This window comes from Anguilla anguilla, chromosome 6, assembly GCF_013347855.1.
Source record: "Anguilla anguilla isolate fAngAng1 chromosome 6, fAngAng1.pri, whole genome shotgun sequence".
Taxonomy (NCBI): domain Eukaryota; kingdom Metazoa; phylum Chordata; class Actinopteri; order Anguilliformes; family Anguillidae; genus Anguilla; species Anguilla anguilla.
The window spans coordinates 56,519,594-56,545,090 of NC_049206.1; the positions used below are offsets into that span (position 1 = coordinate 56,519,594).

At 52.4% G+C, this 25,497-nt stretch overlaps 1 protein-coding gene across 6 annotated transcripts in view; it reads right to left on the reverse strand.

Moving 5' to 3' along the window:
• sash1a (SAM and SH3 domain containing 1a) overlaps window positions 1-25,497 on the reverse strand; it is a 291,932-nt gene that overhangs the window by 15,300 nt on the left and 251,135 nt on the right. For 4 of the 6 annotated variants that reach the window (XM_035421913.1, XM_035421917.1, XM_035421916.1 and 1 more), the window contains exons 5-14: window positions 20,634-20,674; window positions 19,093-19,179; window positions 18,705-18,817; window positions 17,813-17,914; window positions 10,197-10,329; window positions 9,332-9,774; window positions 6,192-6,266; window positions 5,674-5,817; window positions 3,921-4,053; window positions 378-547 (exon numbers count right to left, since the gene is read on the reverse strand). In XM_035421913.1, coding sequence (XP_035277804.1) covers window positions 378-547; window positions 3,921-4,053; window positions 5,674-5,817; window positions 6,192-6,266; window positions 9,332-9,774; window positions 10,197-10,329; window positions 17,813-17,914; window positions 18,705-18,817; window positions 19,093-19,179; window positions 20,634-20,674 — 1,441 coding nt within the window. Of the gene's footprint in view, window positions 1-377; window positions 548-3,920; window positions 4,054-5,673; window positions 5,818-6,191; window positions 6,267-8,736; window positions 9,033-9,105; window positions 9,775-10,196; window positions 10,330-17,812; window positions 17,915-18,704; window positions 18,818-19,092; window positions 19,180-20,633; window positions 20,675-25,497 lie in introns of all 6 variants that reach the window. The other 2 variants (XM_035421918.1, XM_035421914.1) reach the window with 2 other exon arrangements.

The following is a 25,497-nucleotide window of genomic DNA, read 5'->3' on the forward strand; positions in this document are numbered from 1 at the left end:
ATGGAGAGGGAGAGGGAGGGAAAGAGGGAGGGAGAGGGAGAGAGAGAGAGAGAGATGTGTACCTTTAGTTTAAGGGAGTCGGTGTCATAGGGGCTGGGGGTTTTGTGAGTATGAGAGAGGGAGAGAGAGAAAGAGAGAGAGGGAGGGAGGGAGAGGTAGAGTACCTTTAGTTTGAGGGAGTTGGTGTCGTAGGGGCTGGGGGTGAAGTCGGTGTGTGAGAGAGGGAGAGTGAGGGAGAGGGAGGGAGGGAGAGTTGAGTACCTTTAGTTTGAGGGAGTCGGTGTCGTAGGGGCTGGGGGTGTAGTGAGAGTGTGAGAGAGAGAGAGAGAGAGAGGGAGGGAGGGAGAGAGAGAGGGAGAGAGGGAGAGGTAGAGTACCTTTAGTTTGAGGGAGTCGGTGTCGTAGGGGCTGGGGGTGAAGTCGGTGTGGACCCTCGCTCGGCCGCAGAAGGGGCCTCTGTACGGCGGCTCCTCGTCGTCGCCGTCCTCCGACTTCACGCTCTCGCGGTTACTGGCCGACGAGTCCGTGGTGCTGACCGTCTGCCCGCCTGCGACAGACGGGGGGGGGGGGGGGTTATGACCTCCGGAACCTTCCACCATCGGCAGCTCAGTTTAAACTGACGGAATTAACCGGAACCTTCCCCCCCCCCAGCTGAATTTAAACAGGCCTTCCATCCCAGCTGAATTTAAACAGGCCTTCCATCCCAGCTGAATTTAAACAGGCCTTCCATCCCAGCTGAATTTAAACAGGCCTTCCATCCCAGCTGAATTTAAACAGGCCTTCCATCCCAGCTGAATTTAAACAGGCCTTCCACCCCAGCTGAATTTAAACAGGCCTTCCATCCCAGCTGAATTTAAACAGGCCTTCCATCCCAACTGAATTTAAACAGGCCTTCCATCCCAACTGAATTTAAACAGGCCTTCCATCCCAGCTGAATTTAAACAGGCCTTCCATCCCAGCTGAATTTAAACAGGCCTTCCATCCCAGCTGAATTTAAACAGGCCTTCCACCCCAGCTGAATTTAAACAGGCCTTCCATCCCAGCTCAGTTTAAACAGGCCTTCCATCCCAGCTCAGTTTAAACAGGCCTTCCATCCCAGCTCAATTTAAACAGACAGCCAATAGCAGATATTCCTCATAAACACACAGAACCATAAATAAACCTCTGCACAAGGTTTAAATCCTGCACAATCATAACACGGTATATTTAAAAAATGAAAAAAAAACATCTTCCAAAATCCTTATTTAATGCCGTGTATGAAGAGAAGAGCAATATGAAGGAACTTGAATCAAAAAATGCAAAACACCACAAGCGGATTATCCTCAAAAATCCTTATGAACAAACATAAAACTTCACATAAGTGATCCTTATAAATCCTTCATATGACAAATATGGAATCAACACAAGCAAGAAATCCTGAAAAAAAAAAACAAAAAAAAAAAACTTACGAGTCAAGACAAGTAACTGTCTTGTCAAATGAGCAGCGTTACAATAAATGGCTGGGGATTAAAAAGGCTGTGAAGTTAAAAAAAATTTTTTTTTTTAAAGTCTGCTTGAACTGAAATAAAATAAAGCAAACTGGGAAAAAAAACATTTGTCCTTCCATAATAACATTACAAAAAAAAAAAAATGGTGGCACAATTTGCTCACAGGATTTCTGCAGCTCAATTGCTCTGTTGACAGATCGGGCCTTGAGGAGCTGAATCGCAGAGCGAGCCAGGACAGAACAGGGCTGCAGTATTCAGTACAGGGCTGCAGTATTCAGTTTAAAACGTCACAATGCTTCAGCTCTTCCCGAACAGTGATGACTACCGTGGGAAGCGAAGGGGAAAAAAAAACAGGTAGTGTCGAATCATTAACATGTGCGGGGGCCTACAGGCTTGGTCTCCATCCAAGGCATTAAAGGATTGGGGAAGAATTAAAGATTAAAAACCGAGGAACGTCAATCTGCACATCCCACTTGTTTTCAGAGTAGAATACTGTAAAGGCCTTACATGTGGTAAAAAAAGAAAAAAGAAAGAAAGTTCTTTGTGGGGAAAAAAAACAGAAGAAGGCAGCTTTGAATTTGGCTTATTTTGTCACGTCAGAAAAAGCAGAGCCTGGCACAAACTGAAGACTGCTGGGCACAGGGCTACTTAAGGACAGCCTGAATTTCACAGGCCTTTATCTGAGCACCTTACAGCACTCAGAGCCTCTGGACCCATTAGCGTAAGACATCCACACGGTCGCGTAAATCAACCATGAAATCTGCTGCAATGTAACCTCGTGAATCCTGTGAGATTCTGAAAAACTTTTCAGCAACGCTGACCACCCTGAAAATCGCAGCATGGAGCTATGATACAATATTTTTGAACATAAGAGCAACCCCCCTCATGACAATAGGGTTAACCCCAGCTAAATTCTGAGAGCTATAAGCAAATGCCAGGCTTTTGTGCGCAAAATGGACAATTTCTTTAGATCCAGCAAACAATGTCTGTTTAAATTATATTCTAACAGACCTGACATTGTGGTACATAATAGCAGTATTGCAAAATTGCAAAGAGAAAAGTGGGGCTTGAGAGAAATTAGACTAAAAAAGCAGACTAATCCTGTATTCTTCACACATGCCTGCACCATGATGACAGAGCACACCCCTGGTGGTGGGAGAGAGCACCCCCTGGTGGTGGCTTTCAGGAACAGGCTTGTGCAAGACCTGGTCACATGATTGCCTATGACTCACAGAGCAACTCTATATTAAAATAATTCATTCATACTGTAAGTGTGGGAGTATCTACTCATTGCTAATATGATGTCATGCGTTAGGTGCATTTTAACACAGTTGCCCTTAACCCTCGAAGGTGTGAGATCACAATTACGTGATCAGAATGTTCTTAACTGAACATTCTAATGCTGATGTCACAATCAGTTCTGGAAACTGAAAGCAGCGCAGTTCTAGAACACCGACTTAGAATGCTGAAAAATGCAATCCAAAAAACCTGCTCTTCAAAGGGTTAAGAATGCCAGCCTTCACTACACCATTCCTACTGGGGACCGGTGTGATCTGACACAGACCTACTGGGGACCGGTGTGACCTGACACAGACCTACTGGGGACCAGTGTGATCTGACACAGACCTACTGGGGACTGAGGCCATGGAAGACCCCTTGTGCTTTTACTGGGAGTAATTCTGTTAACAGTTAAGAGGACCAAAATAAAGGTAGCACCAGGGAATTTTCCAGAAACAGGGGCAGAGAGCAGAACGGGTGTGAGACTCAGTACAGCCCCACAGGCTGAGCGCTGACAGTGGCTAATCGGGTCTGCCTGAGAGTGTAAATAAAGGGGGTGAAGTGCAGCAGGGGCTGCTGCTGCTTCCTCTGCCTGCCCACACTCCTGCGGGGGAGCTAAGTGAAACCAGATGAGATATGAGTGTGCATGCAAGCACGCCGCACGCACACACACACACGCACACAGACTCGCACACACACACACGCACAGGCACAGACTTGCACACACACACACAGTCTCGCACAGGCACACTCACACACACACGCACAGGCACACTCACACACACGCACAGGCACAGACTCGTACATGTACACACACACAGACTCGCACACACATACACGCACAGGCACAGACTTGCACACACTCACACACACACGCACAGGCACACTCACAGGCACAGACTCGTACATGTACACACACACAGACTCCCACATGTGCGCGCACACACACGCACACAGGTGCGCGCGCGCACACACTCACACACTCGCGCACACACACACTCACTCACTCAGTCACACACACTCTCACTCACACACACACACGCACGCACACACACACACACACACACACTCACTCACTCACTCACTCAGTCACACACACACTCACACATACACACACTCACACACACACACACACACGCACACACACACACTTACTCATGGAGCTCTGGCCGCTCAGGGAGCTTCTGAGGCTCTCCACGGAGCCCCCGGCCTTCAGTTTGGGCTTCTCCAGGGAGTCGGTGTCCGGCTGGGGGGACTGGGGCGACCCGGGCGTCCCATCGGGGCTCGACTGCGGGACAGAGCCGAAGACGCAGAGTTACCAAACTGTACAGCACAGCTCATACTGCACACCTCTCACACAGGTTTCCAATTTACAGTCCACAACACTGCCAGCAGAGGGCGCTAACGTATAACAAATCACAGGGCTGCATTTATGAGGGACTCGATTCTTCAGATGATGAGAAAGAACATTCAAAAATGCCTGTATAGGGCCTGAACTGTTATGGTTATTGTGTCCCAACTTTTGCTGAAATTCTTTTTTCTTTTCTTATGTTGTTGGCAAACGCATTAATGCTCATTTTAGGCAATTTTTGAAAATATAAATACTTATTTGAATTAGTTTGTAGCCTGCGAGCAACAAATACACATAATAAGTGAGAAGCATACATTTCAAAATGTTCCAGGAACCTGTCAGCAATTCCTGTGAGCTGCGCAATGTAAATATCCCCAGAGTGGGCAGAAGGGGAGGTCCTCACAAGGAGGCAAAAGCCGGAATGTCCCCATAAGGTCTGTACACACATTACACTGCAGTGCAGTAAATAACAAGGCTGGGGAGATGCATCTGTTTCTGTTCAGCAGCATCTGAGCCAATCGCATCCCCCCACTCGGTGAGGTCAAAGGCACGGACCCCCATGCAAACTCCCAACTGCAGGCAGGCCCTGAGAAAACAACTGTTTGTGTTTGCTGGGCGCCACGGTTACCAACTGCCATAAATCTCACAGAGCTTCGAGAGGCGGATTCGCCTCACTTCAATGAGCTAAGCTATTGAACGAGGGAGAGAGAGAGAGACAGAAAGAGAGAAATCAAGGGAGAGAGAGAGAGAGAGAGCGAGAGAGAGAGAAAGAGATAGAGAGCGAGAGAGAGATCGAGCGGGAGAGATGGCCTCAGTTTCGCTGAGTTCTGTTTCGCTGGAAGCCTGCATTCTGTAACCGACACACAAAACTTCATCTGTTCTTTTTTTCTGTGCGTTGGCCAAAGGCCTTCTGGGATGGATACTGAGCTACCCTGATGAGATCAGAGGGCGGAGGGGCTAGGCTAATCTACATCTCATCCAACAGGACATCCACTGGGGTTCGCAGCACGCATTGCCCTACAGCTGTGATGGTGTCCCTGGGTCCAGCGTACAGCTTTGCTGAGTGAGCAGGGAGTGGGGGTGGGGGTGGGGGTGGGGGGTGGATGACAGAGCTGCATTTTAATCTAGAGCTGGACGTGGAATATAATGAGCAAACTGTTACTCATTTGTGTACAGGGCCCCTGAGGAGGCATGAGATGTAGAAATCACTGTCAGATGATGGTGTAGATGATCTGCAGGCTGTCAAACACTGCTGTGCAGTGCAGTGCGAGAATAACTTCCAGACATTACTGTAGAGTGCAGAGTGAGGACAACACAGAATATAGTCAGACACTGCTGTAGGGTGCAGAGCAAGGATGACACGGGAAAATGGCAGTGGCAGACATTGCAGTAGAGAGGTGAGCGTGAGGATGACAAAGACTGTCAGACATTGCAGTAGAGTGCAGAGTGAGGATAGCACAGATCGTCAGACAGTGCAGCAGAGTGCAGAGTGAGGATAACACAGATCGTCAGACAGTGCAGCAGAGTGCAGAGGAGCAGATAAGTTCAAGCACTGACCTGTTCAGACAGAGAGCTGCTGTACTTCTTGGACATGCGCTTTCTCATGGTCTCCTTCACGGACTTCACCTTCTTTCCCAGAGAGATTCGAGACGTTGTGGGGGACTTCACCACTTCCCTGTAAATCGCCTCTTGGTCTTTGTTCTGTAGCACATTGCAGAATCAGGGGGTCAAATCATCTTACATAATACTGCATTGACATCTTGAAAGAAAAGTTTAAATTAGTACAAGTTGTATAAATTAATATAAAGGTCAATTGCTGAAATGGAAGTTAATATTTCAAAACATTTATTAAATGGAGTACTGATTCCACACTGGATACAGAGAAGCAATGAGCAGCCATACAGGATGGTTTTGTTGAAGTAAGAAAATGAACAAGCAAATACAGTAATGAAAGAATGGTAACTTCAAAAACGCATGACTGACATAAGCTGCTTGTCCAATTTTCCACCGCTCCCCCGTCCCCCCGTCCCCACATCCCAAACCCCCAGATGCTCATAACGTCGCCCCAAACTTACTGCGGGGTCACTGCCAGTGTTGACAACATGGAGTGACCGGTTGGACAGGTCAAACCCCCCAAAACTGCAGGTTCTCTGAAGATGAAAGAACACGAGAGAATGAATTAAGACCAACACGCTCAACCAACAGCCTCCCCCCCCCTCCACCACCACCCCCCCCAACACTGAAAGAGTCAAACCACAATGATTCATGCTTGATATCACCATGGAAGCTTGTTGGGTCATGACTGCATGGTTTGCAATGTTTAAAAACAAATCCGTATGCTGCGATGTTGTGTCCCCACCCCCCCCCCACCCCCCGAGATTCAATGACAAAAGAGCTGAACACTTAAATTTCTGGATTTGCCAGAAAAAAACAACAAAAAAAAACTGAGTAATAAAATAACAAGGTTTCTTGAAGAATGGTCCATGTAGAATCTGACTCACTCCGTAATACAATGAAGACATTTTTGGTGCCAAATCTAGGCGGTCGACAATCAGTCTTTAGTGACTTCCAAAGAAACTTTCAGTACTACTCTGGAAAAAAAAAAACCAACCCAGGGAGAACATTTGGTTGGACAGCTGTTTGTAAACTCAAGCCCTTTTATGGTAAAATGCAGACGGTGATCCAATGCTTGGAGGCGTTATCTACTTGCCACGTCCATGATGCGTCCAACCAAACACTTTCCCCCCACCAGGTTTAACTCTCAACCGCGGTTCGTCCAGTGACGCCATTATCAATCAGAAAGGGTACATCGTGGCCAGCGACTTGCCCTTGAAGACAGGCCGTGGAGGCCCACCCTTCCCATCATGCCCTTGCAAGTTTTCTAAAAAGGCCGTAGCCTCTGAGAAACGTAGCTTTGCGTGGAAAGAGTGGTGAGATGTGGAGATTTTAGTGTGGGGGGGGGGTGTTAGCGAGAGGCTACAGAGAGGCGTTTAAAGCAGCAACGTCAAAAGCAGCAACGTCAGCTCTGTCTCTCCAGGGCAGACAGCTGATACCAGACACTAGCAAAGAGACTCCATTACAGCCCGGAGTGTCACATGCTCACACAATGCCGACGATTTCCGTTTTTAAATAACAACCCTTTGTGTTTTTTTTCTCCACGCTCAGGAACAGAACGAGGTCCCCCTTAAGTTTCTGGGCAGACCTTCATCATTAATTCTCTTTGAGAGGGAAAAAAAAAAAAAAAAAACTGAATTCATTATGTCCTTCTTCATATGCTGCTAGAAGCCTGCTTGCTTCCGGATGACCGAGTGAGAATATCAGTCCTACAGGTCAGAGTCCGCAGTCCAGCTCTCTGCATGCTGGAGGCTCCCCATGAGGAAGAATGGGGGGGGGGGGAGAATGTGGTTTATCCATCATACACCCCCACCCAAAAAAAATAAAATAATCTGGAGATGAAAAAAATGTTTCAATACTCAATGGAATGGCCATGCATGTGGAAGACGTTCCCACGGAAACAGGACAGCGAATCCCGTCACACCCGTTACCATGCGCATCGATTCATGGCTGAGGCAGAAAATTACCAACCAACAAAAATAAAAATAAATTTAAAAAATGAATAAATCAAAAACTATGGATGGTGACCACTGCCACTGAATGCAAAAAAAAAAAAAAATATATATATATATATATATATAAATATAAACGGGCATTTCGACTTTTCAAGGCTGCAGAATAACACGCTCTAACCCTGACTTCTTGTGTTCGGTTATAACTCTTAAAATTTGAATTTCTGAGCTCTGACTGCATCCTTACTCACCAGTAACCTTCACTGATCACACTGAAGTCACATGACGATGACAAGAGTACATCATAATAATGCTTGGTGACTACCTTCAAACATAACCCTGGCTGTCGCGGGCTGCTGGTATCAGACATAGCATACTTGTACAGTAGGTTACGATATGAGCTGGACTTGTAGTGTAACAAAGAATGGTATATTAACCCTCAACAGTAGCAGGGTCATGCAGTTATGATAAATGTACCTTCTCACCTGCCCCAATGATCCAAACCCCTCGCTACACACATGTATGCGTGTGCACACACATGCAGGAAAACACACACACATACACACAGATACACACACACACAAACACACACACACACGCTTCCACATCATCTGCTCTTGCTTGAGGGCTGGTGCCTCTTGACATTTTCCATTGACCTTTCTGGTGATTTAGCTACTAAAGGGATATGAGGGTGAATCCGAAAGATTATTTATTCACTAAAATAAAACTCAACCATAATACATCATTGAATTTTGAACTGAAAAGAATTTAGTGCGTGCATCACAGCAGAATCTCACACACACACACACATGCATAAACACACACCTGAGAGCGTACCCTGAACCGGTTTCCCTTGCCTAATTCTGACCAGTAAAAAAGCGCTGTACAGCAGTAGCGTGAGGTCACATGGGTGGCGCACCCTAACCCTAAGGTCATTCTGCAGCCTCGAAAGAGCCAAAACCACCGTTAAAAAAGGGGGGGAGGGGGGGCGGGGCAGGGCAGGCACTGTGGCCCCCCCCCCCCCCCCCCCCCCCGGTTGCCCCCGGCGACTCACAGACTTCTGCTGAATGCGCAAGAGGACCCGCTTGGTGCAGCGGTCCACGCTGGACGCCCACTTCCTGTCGGCGGCGTCGGCGTCCTCGTCCAGCAGGCAGCGGCGCAGGTCCTGGCGCTCGGCCTTGCTGAGCGTGCGCTCGGCGGCGGGCCTCACCAGCTGCGCCCAGCTCAGGTGCCCGTACAGGCTGCGCTCCACCACGTACGTGATGTTGAACTCGCTCACCGCCGTCCGGCCCCGCAGCTTCCGCGCGGGGAACGCCCAGCCCCCCCCTCCTCCTCCTCCTCCTCCTCCTCCGCCACCTCCGCCGCCCCCGCCGCCACCGCCACAGCCACCCCCGCCCCCCCCCCTTAGCCTTGTCCCGCAGCAGCTGCAGGTCGCAGTGGGCGGGGGACGAGGGGGCCCCGTGCAGCTTGGGGCGGGACCGCTGGTGCACCAGGTGCTTGGAGGAGTAGGCGTAGTTTGGGTCGCGCTCGCGACCCTTGGGCCGGGACGGCCGCTTGGCGGGGCTCTGGACGTCCTCCAGGGAGACCAGGAGGTGGGGGCGGGGCCTGGCGGTCAGGCCGTAGAAGCCGTAGACGCTCTCGATACTCACCCCGTGGCTGAGCGAGCTCAGCGCCTTCCGCACCTCGCTGTCCGTCATGGAGCGCGACACCTTGCCCGCGGCGGCGTCCGCCTCGTCCCCGCCGCCGCCGCCGCCGCCACACCCGTCCGCCTCGGAGAAGGAGGAGCCACTGCCGCCGACCCCGCCCCCCGCGCTGGGCTTCCTGCCCTGCCGGACCAGCCCGTGACCGCCGCCGCCGCCGCCGCCCCCGGCAGACTTGCCGAAGGTCTTGACCAGCTTGTGGCCGGACCAGGCGTCCAGGCTGCCGGACGAGGGCGAGGTGGTCAGGCTGTCCGAGTCGCCGTCCAGGGACCGGCGCTCCTGCAGCAGGGAGGGCAGGGACTCCTCCGGCGGGACGGCCGGCTTCTTCTGCACCCCCGTGTACAGGGCCGCGTTGTCCTCGCACGTGGGGGACGCCTCCAAACTCAGGGACTCTGCACAGAAAAAAAACGCTTATGGAGGGCTGCCCGACTCTGCTCCTGGAGATCTACTGCCCTGTAGGGTTTCACTCAAAATCTAACAAAGCACAGCTCATTGAACACCTAGAGCATGGGCTGCCTGACCCTGTACTTGAAGATTTATTGTCCTGTAGGTTTTCATTCCAACCCTAACACACCTGATTCTAATAATTAGCAGCTCAATGAGATCTCTAGCTTTTTTCCCCCAAAACCAGTGTTCAGTGTTCTAGAAAAAGTCAGTGTTCTAGAACTCCACTGCTTTCAGTCACCAGTAGTGATTGTGACATCAGCATTAGAATGTCCAGTTCAGAACACTCTAATCACATATTTGTGACCTCACACTTTAGTCTTTGTGACCATACACCTTAAAGGGATTAATTAAGTGCTTAGCCAAGTACCTTCGGAGCCCGGCTTCTTGCCCTCCTCCACCTTGATCAGCTTCTTCCTCACTCTGCGGGTGGAGTTCACCAGCTTGTGGAGGCGTCGGAACTTTACTGAGTCCTCCAGCTCGTCGTCTGACTGCTCGCGAGACTGGAAGGGGGAGGGGGGGGGGGGGGAAGGAGAGGTGGTGAGGCGGGGTGGCCCGTGGGTGTGTAGGGGGGGGGGGCCGTAGGGGGGTAGTATGACAGTTCTGATGAAATCCAGGCAACACGCCATAGACCCCCACAAGGCCCCCTGCTTGCTCAGAAAGGGGGGAGGAATTCGTGAGAGGCCTGGGACCGGGCCCAGCCATCAAATCTGGGGAAGGGAATCAGACATTCATACCCCCCAGTGTCTTTAAGAAACTCCTGCTCTGGTGTGCTGTTAGCCTCCAGCGCTGCTGTACACTTGTACCCAATGCACAACCGGCACGCAGGCCAAACAAGCCATTCCCAGGCTGACTTTCATCATTTCAGATTTTTCAATTTCCACATCTAATGGGATTTGAACATGGGATTTATTTCTTTTTTCAAATTAGATTTAGATTGAGCCCTGAAATGTATTTCAGCATATAAACACACCAAGGTGTGCCTGCGTTTGTGTGGGTGCGTGTGCCTCTGTGTTTGCGTGTGTGCGCGTTGTTTGTATATGTGTGCGCGTGTGTCCGCACGTGCATGTGTGTGTGTGTGTGTGTGCATGCACATGTTTGTGTGTGTGTGTGTGCATGTTTGTGTGTGTGGGTGTGTGTGTACATGTTTGTGTGTGCATGTGTGCGTGGGTGTGTGTGTACATGTTTGTGTGTGTATGTGTGCGTGGGTGTGTGTGTACATGTTTGTGTGTGTATGTGTGTGTGGGTGTGTGTGTGTGTGCATGTATGTGTGTGTGGGTGTGTGTGTCACTTGGCAGCCTCATTTAGTACAGAAACCCCAGAGAGTGGCTGAGCGCACGTAGCGGAAATCTCTCTCTCCGGCGACACTTCAGCCCACTTCAGCCCACTTCAGCCCACTTCAGCCCACTTCAGCCCACTTCAGCCCACTTCAGCCCACTTCGCTAGCGGGCGACTCCCTCGCGACTGAGAGTACCCACAATCCCTCAGGCTGTCCTTCTCTCTTTAAACATTTTGGTTTTTTTTTTTCGTGTGTTCCGTGACCCGTGGAGGAGGGGCGCTCCCGCGGACCTGGCGGGCACGGCGACGGGCGTTAGCGGGAATTTCGGGAGCCGGTTATTAGGAGGCTGGGGATTAGTGGCGGTTAAGATGGCGTTGGGGGTGGGGGGGGGCGTAAGGAGCGCACTCTGCTGTGATTAGTCAAATAAGCACACGTAAAAATGAACTGATTTTCTCCACACGTTTCAGACGTTAATTGTTATTTAAATGACTTTGGCGTATTAAGAGGAAATTGAATTTGAACATTTTAAACTCCACAGCTGAGAACATTTCCCCTGCATGTTTTTTTTTTAACCCACGGCCCACATGTACAAGCAAAGCCTTGAACCCCCCTCTGCTGTTTTTCCTTAGTTAACACAGCCCCCGTGTCCTGAAAACCATTTCAGGGAGGACTTGGTTTTGTGATTGAGTGCTGAAGCACATTAGAAACAGTAACCCCCGCCCCCCCCCCCCAACAGCAAATCACAGCCTGGTGACACTGTCCATGGCCTCCTGCTGCATCGCTGACTCAAGGCCTCAGGCAGACAAAACAAAAAATAAATGCAAACCAAAGTGCAAGGCCAATAATGCTACGCTGACAACGTACATCCAAGGAGCCCGTACGGCCTGGTTTTAAACGATTTTCAGCGAACCCGAGACAAAATGCCTCCGTATTCTCTTATTATTTTTAGTTTTTCGCCGGTTTCCAGAGTAACATGACATCAGGCTTTTCAGACAGCTGTATCCACTGATGCACACACATGGCTGATTCTCCAGGGAACGCGGAGGAGTGCTTGGGTCCAATTAAAGGAGAATTACTCTGAAAATTCTCAGGAAAGTCTTGAACACGGAGGCAACGTCTCTCTGTCGCCCCCTACTGGGCAGAACTGTAAGACCCGGCACATAAACGTCAGCATGTGAAACCACTTGAGTCACATTTTGCTGAAGTCAAATCCTGAAGCTATGTACCAAAGATCAAAGGTAGGGCTACTGTTCCACCAGGCCAAAATGTCTCCAGGTATTTGCTCCAACCATGCACTACACCACCCGATTTCACTCATTATTTTACTTCCTCCTTGATTCAGGAAGTAAAGCTCATTAGTGAAATCTGGTGGTGTAGTGCATGGCTGGAGCAAGTACTGCAAACATTTCAACCCACACAACCTGGAGCACAGTAGCATTAGCCTAAGGGAGCTATTGACCTAGACAGGACTCAACGGGAGAAGCTTGCGGGAAAACTGAGAACTGCAAACAGCACTTCAACCCTGTTTTGGGAGCAGCTTTCGGCAGATCTAACAGGCCAAAAGCGGAGCCGGGAACACACGCTGAGCGCAAGACGACTGCCAGCAGACGGCCGTCCGCCGCGTCACCGCCACGGCGTAGCCCGTTAGCCGCTAACAGGCTAACAGCTCCTAATCAAAGAGAGAGAGAGAGAGAGAGAGGTGACGCGGCGTAGCCCGTTAGCCGCTAACGGGCTAACAGCTCCTAATCAAAGAGAGAGAGAGAGAGAGAGAGAGAGAGAGAGAGAGGCGAAGGGAAATCGCCCTGCCTCAGGGGCTCCACCGAGCCTAACACGCTAACACCTTTAACACCGCCCCTCTGGCCGGGCTTCCCAACACCTGGGCTCTTCTGTGCTCACAAAGCGCCTCGACACGGGTCGCGCCTCAAGAGGAACGTCTACCTTCACAAAAACAGAGTAAATTTAAATTTAAAAAAAACCCCACATAAACCCACAATGCTTCTTTCGCTGAGAAACACCTGTAGAGAGCAACGTCCCCAGAGGTACAGCGGCTTCGTCGTCGTTTCGTTTACCGCTCCCCTATTTAGAACTCATTGGTTTGTCGGTTGTTTTCTGAACGGGTGACATTTTTTGCTCTCTCTCCTCGCACCGAGTCGCGACCACAGAACAGCGTGAGAAACGGCCCTTTCGAGAGGGGAAGTGCAGCGGTCTACGCGACCGCGGTCCAGAAGCGCACGGTCGTGAGAAAAAAGCGAAGACGAGCGTCGCCGATCCCGCGTTAAAAGGCATCGCTCGGTTTAATTGACGGCGTATCAGGGGGTCGCCCGTATCGCCTGCAGGGTTTCGGGGATCAGAAACGGGCGCCGCCTGCCGCAGTTCTGACACACAGCTGAGAGGGTTTGCTTTTTAGCCACCCCCAAATCGCTACCTTCCCATCATCCCCCTCTTCCCTGGGATGCACGGCGGCTTGTGTCCGGGCTCTCCCGTTACTGTCAACAGCCGACCAGACGAGTCCGGTTCTATGGTCCCTTCTATGGTCCTTTGACAAAGGATCAGGGCATAAGCTGCAAACCAGCCCCCCCGCCCTCCCCCCTCCTCCCCCCCCCCCCCCCCCCCTCCCCCCCACACCACAGAGCTGGTCAAAACAGAGCACTTTCAGTTTCCACGACATTAGGGCACAGCTATTTCCGAGAAATACCTTCAAAACCGTAATAGCACATGAGCTTGGGGTTTTTCGTGGTGGGGGGGGGGTTGGGGGGGGTACGGTGGTTGCGGGGTGGGGTGGGGGGGCCGCAGCCTCTCTCAGACGCGAGCCGCAGCTCTGCGCAGATATACGGTTTCAGACGGGCTCCGTACTGCAGAGTCAGGCTTTCCACCGGCGCCGCGGGCAGGCCAGGCTCCGGCTCGGCCGGCTACGCGCGTTAACGACACAAACAACGCAAAGCATTCTGGGTAATATAAATAAATAAATAAACAAAGACTTCTGGACATCGCAAAGTGGACGGGAGAAGTGAAGGAGAGATGAAAAAAAAATAGGAAAGAAAAAAGAAAGACGGACAAAAAGCAACTGACCACAGCAGGGGAAGGGGAAGGGTCCGGGGTCACTGCCGGTCAGAGTGGCGGATTGCTTAGAGGCGCAGAATGCTAATCGGGCGGGACCGCGAAACCAGCGCAGTTCTGATGCATAAATCGCGGCGGCGTGGGCTGGGACGCTAACGTGTGAAAAGCGCGCTCTGGTGCTCCGGCAGGGTCCCGTAGGACGACGGGGATGGGACCGCGGCACGCTTGCGTTTTTAAAAAGACCCCATTTACTCCCACCGGCCGTCCCAGAGCTGGCACATGACACAAAATGGACGCCGCCCGCACGCGCCGCTCTCTGTTAACGAGACCGCGACCGACGCCGCCGCGGCTCTGGCGCAAAACCCGGGCGCGGTGCCCACGCGAAAGCTAACGCGTCTGGTGGGATGGGGGGAGAGAGGGGGGTAAAAATACTGCGAAGGCAAGCAGGAGCGAGGCAGTTTTCGACGTTCGCGCATTCATATTGTAATTACGGGACAAAGCGGGTAGTGTGTCCCCCCCGCGTGTCCCGAGGAAGACCGCCGACCCCGGAGAACGACGCTCACTCACCCGCTTCGGATACGTAGCGTAGCCGTAGCTAGCTTAGCCCTCACGCCAAAGACACGCCTCCTCGTCGTTTCCTAGGGGGGTCCAATCACGTCGCTTCCACAGGTTTGCCGTGCGCCCAAAACTCAGGATTAGGAGATTTTTGGGAGAGCGGGGACGAGCTCCGAAATGCAGGCGTCCCGTGCGGGTGCTGGGAATAGCCGGCCGAGCCGGACGGGACAGGACGGGACGGGACGGGAGACGCCAGCCCCCCCCCCCCTGTTCGCCCGGCAGAGAAGGGAGCGTTTGTCCGTCGGCGAACAATCCCCCGCTCTCACATGTGACCTCCCCGCGGCCTCACCATCCTTAATTACCGCCGGAGGAATTTTGGGGAAGAAAGTCCCGCCATACGTCCCCGTTAACCATCCACACGTCAGTTAACTTATTGGGGGGCCGGGGGGGGGGGGTGACCTAACTCCATTTGAAACTAAATAAAAAAGGCCTCGGAACATGGGTTATGTTTCCAAAGCAGAATCCATTTTTAACTTGACTGTAATTTGGGGGGGGGGGGGGGCGGAGGGGGAAGGGGGCTTTTACAGATCCCCGACATCTCCGCACAGTTCCGGGACTGTCCCAGTGAGGGTTTCTTTGTTTTGCATTTTTTTCCTCCCTTTCTGCAGGGGCTCTGAAGACCAAGGGGATTTTCGGGCAGACAATGGGGATCCAGTTATCCGCAACACCGCCCCCCCACCCCACCCCACCCCACCCTCGCCTCTCCGTTGGTCTATCTATCAATCTTTTCCCGGATGGGACACGGTCAGATCCGTCTCTTCTCCGTGCTGAAACAGCTGCGCGGGGTGGGGGTGGGGGTGGGGGGTGACGGAGTGCAGGGAACTGTGGGAGGCAGTGTGCGCGCGCCCGACCTCACCTCAGAACACAGCGCACAAGTCTCCGCTGAACGCGTTTAGACCCACTGACCCCCGTGTTAATGAAGCCGACTGTCCACCCAATAAAAACAAGAAGTCTTTTTATTTATTTTTTTACCAAATTTAAATTTGTTCCTAACAGGAATAAACAAACGTTTTGGGGGTAGTTAAGTAGTAAGAAGTGCGAGTGTTTGCTTTGGATTTTGGCGTTTCCATGGCAGCAGATGTTCCTCCAAATGTTTGGGCGCGCGTCTCTTTTCCAGGTTCCTTGGTGAGCTCGCGCTCCGTTTTGGCCACGCCTCTCTCGCCCTGCGCAGCTACGTGGACCCCCAGCCCCCCCCCCCCCCCCCCCCCCCCCCCAACGTCTCCCAGAACCCACTGGGCCATGGTTACCGTGCCGACAGGACGACCTACATCTGCCAGCTGTGTGATCCCCGCCTTTAATCCCCTGACCCAGTACCCATAGGACCCCCGCCCCCCCCCCCCCCATTCCAACCAGGGCATCTTCCAATCAGCGTCCCACAACCTCACTTCCACCGTGTCCCCTGCGCACCCCCACCCCTTCAGCGGTGGGGAGATGTGGAGTGTCGGGAGGTGCAGGTGTCACTGGGACCGTCCCTCTGTGGTTTACGGAGCCCACGAACCCGATCCCCAGCTCCTCAGGGGCACCCGGACCCTGAACGGACCTCAGCCGTGTTTACACAGCGCGTGTGGAGGAACTCCCCTCCGGACATCCTGAATGGAGCCAACAGCTGCAGGGCGAATAACTCCTTACGTATTACATACGGTATTCCCACCACCACCCCCCCCATTCCCACCCCCCCCATTCCCACCACCACCCCCATTCCCACTATCCCCCTCATCCCCGCCATTCCCGTCATTCCCATCAGAACAGGCCTCCGATCGCTCCAGAGAAGCGCACAGGCCGCGTTGCGTGCGACAGACAGAGCAGGAATAACCTCCATCTAAACAACACCCACGGAATGCAGCAGCGGCAGCTCAACTGTCCACCGCAGGTCTGACACAATCAGCGAGTTCGCCAGCATTGTGCCGGGGGGGGGGGCGGAGCCTACGTCTACGATGAGCGAGCGGGGGGGGGGGAATGCGTCCTGCTCATCTCTCACCTGCTCCACCCCTTTGTTGTATCCCATTGGGTTTTAGATGGGGGGGGGGGGGCTGTGGCGGGGGCGGAGAGGCCCTTAATCTGCACTAAGCGGGGGGGTACACAGGCTCTTAATCGCCGGGGACGACCAGAAAGCCGCCGCAGCGCTGGCTGTATTCAGCCCGGCGGGGGCCCCGCACAATGGGGGGGTTAGCGCTTTGACCGGCGTGAATAGACCCCGGGGCCGGGGGGCCCATGCGGGGGCCGAGGGGACGATGTGGGGCTCAGCGTGTCAGCGGTTCAAACATGGGACAGAGAGGGAGGGGTGCAGCCCACCGACAATGGCCCCGTAACCACCCCGCCCCCCCCACCCATGTCCCCCCCCGCCCCAGGCACAGCACAAAACCGACCAGGACCAAGTAAATACAGTCGCTGAATAAAACCTCTCCCCATTTCAGGCTTTCAAACAGAGGTCTGATTACAACGCTACTGTTCATATTTACCTTCGAAAGCAAATATTTCCTCTTTTTTTAAAAAAGATAAATGTATAGACATTTCTGGACATAACCAGTTTTGGTATGTGTTTTTCTATACCAGGGGGGGGGGGGCATTTCCCTTTCCTGCCAAAATGCTCACAGTATGTTACTGAGCTTTTGTACAAGAGCACATCAGCATCGTGTCCGGGTCTATTTGGAACAGTCCTGTCACGGCCATCTGCAAGGTCCCTTAAGAACTGTTCTCATAAACCAAAGCCAAGCCAGCTGTGGCCCCCACCTCCCCTGTCACATGACAAGGGTCCGCTCAGGTCTATAAAAGCACTGCACTGATGAGGTGATGAGGTGTTAGGTCATGTGATGAGGGAGGCGGGGCCATCAGAGCACGTACAAGTAAACCAACCGCACGCTGTCACCAATAAAAAGATCTGAGGTGGGTGTGAAATATTTTTGCACAAGACAGGCACAAGATCAGACACAATGCAGTCACGGGTTCAGGCTGTGGTGCTTTTTTATGGTAGTATTCAGGTAACTACAGGCTCCTGACACAGGCCCATGGAATTATGGGTAAAAAGCGGTACTTACATTGCAGTTTGAGGACTCGTTTACATTGGGACTGGATCCGTCAGTCCACTCTGCATTGTCAGTACTGCTGGACTGTCTGTTCTGGGTCTCATACTCCTTCAACTACAGGAGAAGAAGAGTTTAGGGCGGGCTGTGCAGACCTGCACAGGGGTCCTCCTACCTCAGAGCAAAGATCAGCATGATGACATCACAAAGGAACAAAAAAAAACAAAAAAAACAACAACACCCAATGACACAAGCACGAATGAGAAGGTCAACAACAGAACAACGCACAACTCATTTGTCACGGATGGCCTCGCAATCATGTTCTAACAGCCAATCACCACGGAGGGAGAAGGATAGCTCAGATTGCGTACTCCCAACAACACCCAAAAAAAATAGATGGGGGGGGGGGGAAAAAAACAAAACTACGTTGGTGAGGAGAATCAACGTGAGCCAGGTGGAGGAGAAACTGATTTCAGTCGCTTCTAACAGAAGATCCAGAACCTTCTTAGCATGCTCCCTCTTTTGAGTGGTCACCAAGAGCAGACAGTTAAAGAGAGGTCCGCGCTGGTCCGGTGGAAACTCTAGCCAAGCTCCCACCGGAGCAGGGAGGACGCGACCGACAGATCCAAGATGGAGGCCGTCCGATTGCGGAGAGAAACAATCCCAATCCCAAGAGCACTCTGAGCTATTTGCGTTAACTATCCGTTGTTTTGAAACAGAAACTCCGGGCTCTAGTGAGAGTGTTACAGGATGAAGGGGGGGAAAGCGTTAATTTGAGGTCAGTCGTTTTAGTAGGCTGAGAGAGAGGAAAGTTTTTTGGGAGAGGATGGGGGTTGTTCCCTCCTTGCTCCTCTTGGGGAAGGACCCATGAGGAAGGGGAACGGGGGTTCGGGGGTTGTGGTCCTACCCGAGCCAAGGCCTCCTCCACCGTGATCATCTTCTCCTTCACCATCATCATCAGCTGGATGCGCTCTTCATCGCTCATAGTGATCTCACTGGCCACATAGCCAATGTCCTCTCCTGGCCAATCACAAAACAAGGATCAGAGGTCAGGGGTCAGAGCTGCTGAGGTGAAGTGTGGGCAAAGGAGGGTGCAGATTGTTTTGGGGAGAGAATACTTCCTTCCCACAAGGTTGGCAACAGGGTACTCTACTCAACAGTCACCTCCTGCTCCCTAACTTGCCCCACACTAATGTTATAATGTTAATATTACTCACGGTCCAGCATGTGTAGAACAGAACCCCAAAACCCCCCCAAGGAGCAGCTCTGTCACCTCTGAACCCTGGTCACCGTACCTTTGGACGTCTGCCGGACGACCCCCTTCTGAGACTTGCGGAAGTTCTGCCAGAACGACTTATTCTTCTTCTTGCTGTCCCATTTCCCTGCGAACATTCAAAAAAAAAGACATTCAAAGTCCTGTAAGGCCCCCTTAGGAGTACAGCCCGAATGGACTCATTGTGTTTTTGTGCATCTATCCCACATTCCCACACAAGAAAAAAAAAAAAAAACCCTGAAAAAACAGCTGAGCCCTCCATTCAGTCCGCGAGGCTGAAGGCCGAACGGAACTGAGGATGTTGGGGTCGACTGTGGGCCCTTTTTGAGGAGCGGCGCTCGTTCCCCGGGGGACGCGTAATTTCACGGCTCCTCTCTCCGCACTTCCTGTCCGTGGCCTTGGCGGAGGGAAACATCGACGCCGAGAGGTCGTGTTTATCTGGCCGGCGATATGAACGTTTCGCGTTCGCTGTCTGAGGGGGCGGAAATGGAGCGGAGGCAGCTCTCTCTCTCTCTCGGCGAGAAACAGGCGGAAGGGGTTCGAACTTTGCCGTCGTTTCCCAACGCACACCTTCCTTCATGCATTCTTGCCCTTGCTTTCTTAAAATGAGCACCCAAACTGCTGCTTTTAGCACAATTTTCACAAATGAGCAGGTGGGAGTGGGGAAATCAAAATTCTGCCGGGTGTTGATGAGGTTGTGGAAACCGTGTCCACTACATACACATTCCCAGGGAAACTCCGGCTTTTAAAAGCACCTGAAGAGAAGGTGCCCTCTGACCTCTGAGTGGGACCTGTGACACTGGTTCTTCTTGGGGAAGCAAAGCACTCCCACCATACTATTTTTTTATCCTGTTTTTGAAGTGTGTGTCTACCAAAGCAGGACTGAAGGCCGAGATAACGTTTGCTTGCAAGGTTCCCAGCATGGGGAGAGATAAGGAGAGAAGCCGGATGCCACTACCCCACATCCAGCCTCCAGTCATGGGGGTGACTGGGGCAGAGGGAGGCTTAACCCTTTGGAAGAGTAGGTTTTTTGGAATGTTGTTTTCCCAAAATTGTACGTCAGTGTTCTAGAACTCCACCTGCTTTTAGCTGCCAGCAGTGACTGGTACGTCAGCATTAGAATGTTCGGCTAAGAACATTCTAATCACATCTTACAAGAAATCTTACACCTTTAAAGGGTTAAACAGACACCAGTAGAAGTGTGTGTGTGCAACACACACACACTTCTACTGCAAGGACTCTATGTTGTTGTGAGCGTCAAAGCTCTGATATGGAACTACAAGCCCTCAATCTAACGCCCCAACACAGAGCGCAAGGGGGCATCACCGACAACTGTTTTCAGAAAAACATAAAAGTCCATTTACGCAACACGTATATCTAACTGAAGAATGAAAATCCACTTTTCACATTCGTTTTTTCAGCGCTCAGTGCAATGTGACTCTTGCAGAAGGACACGGTGTAACCAAACACATTCCGTCAGCGTCATTTTCTCACAGGACAGCCTTGGCACATTTCTGAGGGAAAACAAGAGGCGTGGAAGTAATAACACACAAGGGTACTGACCTCCGGAGCCATCCTCCGAGCTGGACTTGTGCAGAGGAAGCCTGCGGAGAGAGAGAGAGAGAGAAAGAGAGAGAAAGAGAGAGAGGGAGAAAGAGAGAGAGAGAGAGAGAGGGAGAGAGAGAGAGAGAGAGGGAGAGAGAGGAGTTAAACCTTGGTTTCCCACCGGCTGCTGGACACAGGCGAGGCAGAGCGAGCTCTCGTTCCACTGACCTGTTGTCCAGTTCTATTTTCTTCATTTTTCAGCTATCCAGACATTTTCTCTTGCATAAAAAAAATAGTTTTTTTTTTTTCCAACAACAATAAAAAAAAAATCCAGTTTTTCCCCACAGACATAAACAACTGCTGTCCTGTTTCTACATGTCACAAACACCTTCTGTCCAATCGCAGCCGTTTAAAAAATAAAAACGACAAAAATAAGCAAAAAAGCTGCTGGTCTTTAGCAGCGTGTAGATAGCCGCCATCCCCTCCGAGACAATAGAGGCTTGTCAAAAACACCACTGGCTTGACCGCAACTGTGGCGCTCACGTGTTGCAAACATTTTTTTCACCCTCCGAACCCCCTCCTCCTCCCTCTTACATCAGCTGACAACTTGTTGCTGATGTTAGCAACTCTCTGCCCCGCGGACAGCGCAGTTCCGCGGGCCAGCCACCAGAGGGCGGTGGTGGCACTCGCAAAGGCCGCGAGTGCCGTTTAACCCGTAACTTCCAAACGCGGTAGCCCTCTCTCTGTGTGACTTGCGACTGTGGGGGGAGACTGGGGTCTACTTTGCCCTTTTGGCTTATCTCCCTCGAGAGAACATACAGCTTTGGAAAAAAAGAAAATAAATAAATACAGGAGGAAGGCTGCACAGGACCCCAGTCTGTTGGTATTCGGTCTGTCCTGGGGACTCTACTGAGCATGCCCAGTTTCCGCCCCTGCAAACTCGGGGTCTGCAGAACAAAAGGCGCCGGGTCCTCGGGGGAGAGACCCTGGCGTTCAGCGGCCAGACCGTGCCGAGGACGGCGGAACAGGTTGCGGGGTACGCCTGAGTTCCAGGGGGGACACGGGGCGCAGTGTGTAACCCTGGGGACTTGTTAAAGGGACATGTGAGCGGGACGTGTGCTTTTTTTTGGGGGGGGGGGCGGGGGCAGGGTTAAATCCCGATAAAATCCAGGGTGGATCAGGTCTGGAATGCCAACATGAAACCCGCAACACATCTGTACCCAACATGTTAGGACCTGTTTCCTCACTTTCTAAGGAGATATAGATTGGTAAAAAAAATTTCTCTTTGTCATGTAGCAACAAAAAATATAGATGCAGTAGTCCTTTTATTAATTTTAAAGTATGATTGTCTCAGCTGCACCTGCGCACAGACACACACACACACACACACACACACACGTACGCACAGACACACGCACACAGGCACAGGCGCACACACACATGAACAGACAGACACACGCACACGTGCACAGACAGACAGACATACACAGAGTCACGGCTGACCTGCGGCCAGTCAAAGCTAAAGATCTTCCAAACTGTGACCGCACACACACGTGTGTGGCAGGGCACAGAGCCTGCACTCTGGTTGGCCAGATGGAGAGAGAGAACGCCATGGAAACAGGCCGAGGCGTGGGGGGGGGCGGGGGGGGGGGGGGCGGCCGACAGTTTAGCACTGCGCTCGACAGACAGCTTTCCCCCTGGGGGGGGCCGGGGACGGGGGGTGGTGAGGATCCTTCTCCTTAATTTACGACAGGGACTTCAGGACCTCCGGCGTTCAACTTCCCTCCCCGCCAGCGATGTCTCGTGACAAACGCGGGGCGGGGCGTGTTGTTTGGGTGCGCCACGCCGAGGGGCGTCCCGCGGGACACGCAGACACTCCAAAACGGGGGCATCTCCTAAAATCACCCCCCCCCCCCCCCCCGGTGTCCCCCTCCCCCCCGGTGTCCCCCTCCCCCTTCCCCTGTGTTTTCAGCTCCCACCAGCTGAAGGGAGTCTGACAGCCCGGCCCCACGTGTGACAATAGCGCCCCCTGCAGGCTTGTTTTATTAATTCATTATGATGCCATTCGGCTACCCCCTGTGGTTGAGATGCAGGAGAAATAATTTACGCTAGGCAGCAGTGTTGCCTAGACTACTCATTTACCATCTCATTTTCCTTTAAGGACCACAATGCTTTGTGCGCGTAGGAAGTAGATTAAATAAAAGGTACAAGAAGAACGAGTTTGCTACTGAAGAGGGTAACAAGTTCATCCTTACAAAAAATCTTGTTAACCTGTAAATAGGCCACATGCAGTGCTCGGCAAACTGCCGAGAAGCTGAACTGGAATTCTCAGACCATTTATTTGCCTTTGAAGCAGCGGCTAATTTTTTCTGTCACGAGTTCTGTCCAAAAGACCAGAGGGAGGGCAGGGGAACGGACAAAATAACCTGGCAAGCAACTTCGTAGTCTAAACCAGGGACCGGTCCCATCTGGGACACACATGTCCCCCTCTCCCAAATCACCTGCCCCCCTCTGCGTGCCCTAGTAGAGCCGTTGCACGCAACCCCTCTCCTGCTCCCCCCGCCTCCCCCCCGGCCCTCGCCCTCGCCCGTCCTTGCGCACGTCTGTCACCAACTCGATCACGGACCACAACAACAGGGTTTTGGGGGTCCTTCCAGGGGATGCACAGCTGTGGAGGAACAGGCTTCTGGCCTGGAGACGGGACAGGACGGGGGGGAGGAGGGGGGGGGAGCCGAAATGCAGCCCAAAATCCCCAAAAAAAAGGGTGGGAATGGTCATGTGTGAGCACAGGGAGGAAGCGAACTCGATCTGTCTCTTTAACGAGACTCTGCTGACGACACACACAGCCATCACGAGACTTTTATTACTTGCTGGGACGGGGGGGTAAGGGTCGTACCCCTCTGAAGACACGGCCGGTCCGCTCTATCCGAATTAGGGAAAAATGCGCTCTGTGAATTACTCTTCTAACGCGCCAGTTAAAACACGCGTGATGAGCTTCTGCCCGTAGACGGGCTTCAGGTCAAAGAGCCAATGAACAGCTCTCCTTCGCAGCCATCGCTGGCGTTGTGTGGAGAGAGAGAGAGACACGGCACCAGGGTCCCAGCATGCACTCTGTAAAGTTGGCACGTGGGAAGCAGCAGTTATAAAGATGGCGGCCCGACCACACATAGCTGCCGTTTGGCAGGCAGCGGCGGTATTAGCGGGTATCGCGGTAATGGGGGTACGGAGCGGCCCCCCCCAGGTCAGAAATGGAGGGGGGGTGGGTGGGGGGGGGCACCGCTGGGCTGCCCGCTCGATAGCCAAAATCTGACTGGGCTTCGGCTGACAGAGACCAGTCACCGGCTGTCCTGGGGCGGGGAGGGGGGGAGGGGAGGTTTGTCATTGATAATGGTGGGGGGGGGGATTTTGGGAGAGTAGAGGAGATAAGGGCGCTTGGGGGGCAGGGGTGGTGGGGGGGGAGACCGTCTGAGGCTCTGCCAGAGATGGGGAGATTGGAGTCTGCAATGGAACTCTGCTGACGGGAGGGTGTTCTGTGGGTAGGGGGAGACACACACACACACACACACACACACACACACACACAGACAGACACAGATACAGACACAGATACAGACACACACGTACATGCACGCACACATGCACAGACAGACAGACAGACGCGAACACAGATAGACGCACACAAACACACACACACGCGCGCACACACAGACAGACACTTGAGCACAAAACAGAGACACAGACAGACACGCGCACACACACACGTCCTGACATTCTGGACGCACAGGCTTGAGGTGACACTCGTCACTCTGGCTTCCCCCCCCCTCGCTAAAATCAGCTGAGGGGGCGGGGCGCAGGGCGTGCCCCACATTCCGATACGTTCTCCGGGAGCAGGAGCCGTGGACTCTGGGTAAACCCGGGCCTCTCGTCCGACGGTGACGTGAGAACAACAGCCGATGACATCACGTTCCTCCCGACGAGCACGGCCCGGCCCTGTTCTACGAGCTCCGCAGAGCGTCGACTCTTAAAAACCCGCTCTGCAAAAAGAGTCGGCAGCTCACGCAGTGCACAGACTCCTGCCCTGCAGAGTCAGGAACGGAGCAGTTCTGCAACTTTAACATCCAGTTTCCAGCTCACCCTGAGGAGCTAAAACACAGAATGTTCCTTATAGTTTGTTGAGGTGTGTGTGTTGGGGGGGGGGGGTGGGGCTGCCAGATATTGGCGAACGGGAGTTGCTAGATATTGGGGGACGAAGGTTGCCAGATATTGGGGAACGAAGGTTGCCAGATATTGGGGAATGGGTTGCCAGCTGCAGGAGAAACTCATCCCCTCCTAACCGATTGCAGACCCCTCCGTTAAAGTTGCCGATACTGGTCATTTGGATTAATTACCCAGAATCCATTTCACACCTCAAGCTCTCTCACGCTTTCAGCTTTAATTGAAAAGGCGCTCGCGGTGCGTGTGGGTCTGCCTTTAATGTGCACTGGTAGCTATAAGCCCCTGGAGGATAGTGTGGGCTACTGGGACAATGGAGGAGGGGGAGGGGGGGGTCAGGTGTGATAAATGACACGGTTTAAGGGGGTTTGGCTGTGCGGAGCGGGGCGCGGGGGAGGATCTGCACTGCAGGGGACGTGGCTAAAATTCAATTTGGGGGAGGTAGACTGCAAGGTCCTTCTACCCAAGATTAAAAGAGAAGAATCAACTACTGGGGAGAAGTAGAGACTGATAAGGCTCTTTGCTCTGAGCTAGCCAAATTTAATTACTCAATTTACATTTATTAGCAAATGCACAGACCACCAATGTTATTTTACGAAAATGGCTCAGGAAGTTTTGTTCTATTTTATTTGTTTAAAAAAAAATATCCAAGAAAAACAAGGTTGGGAAG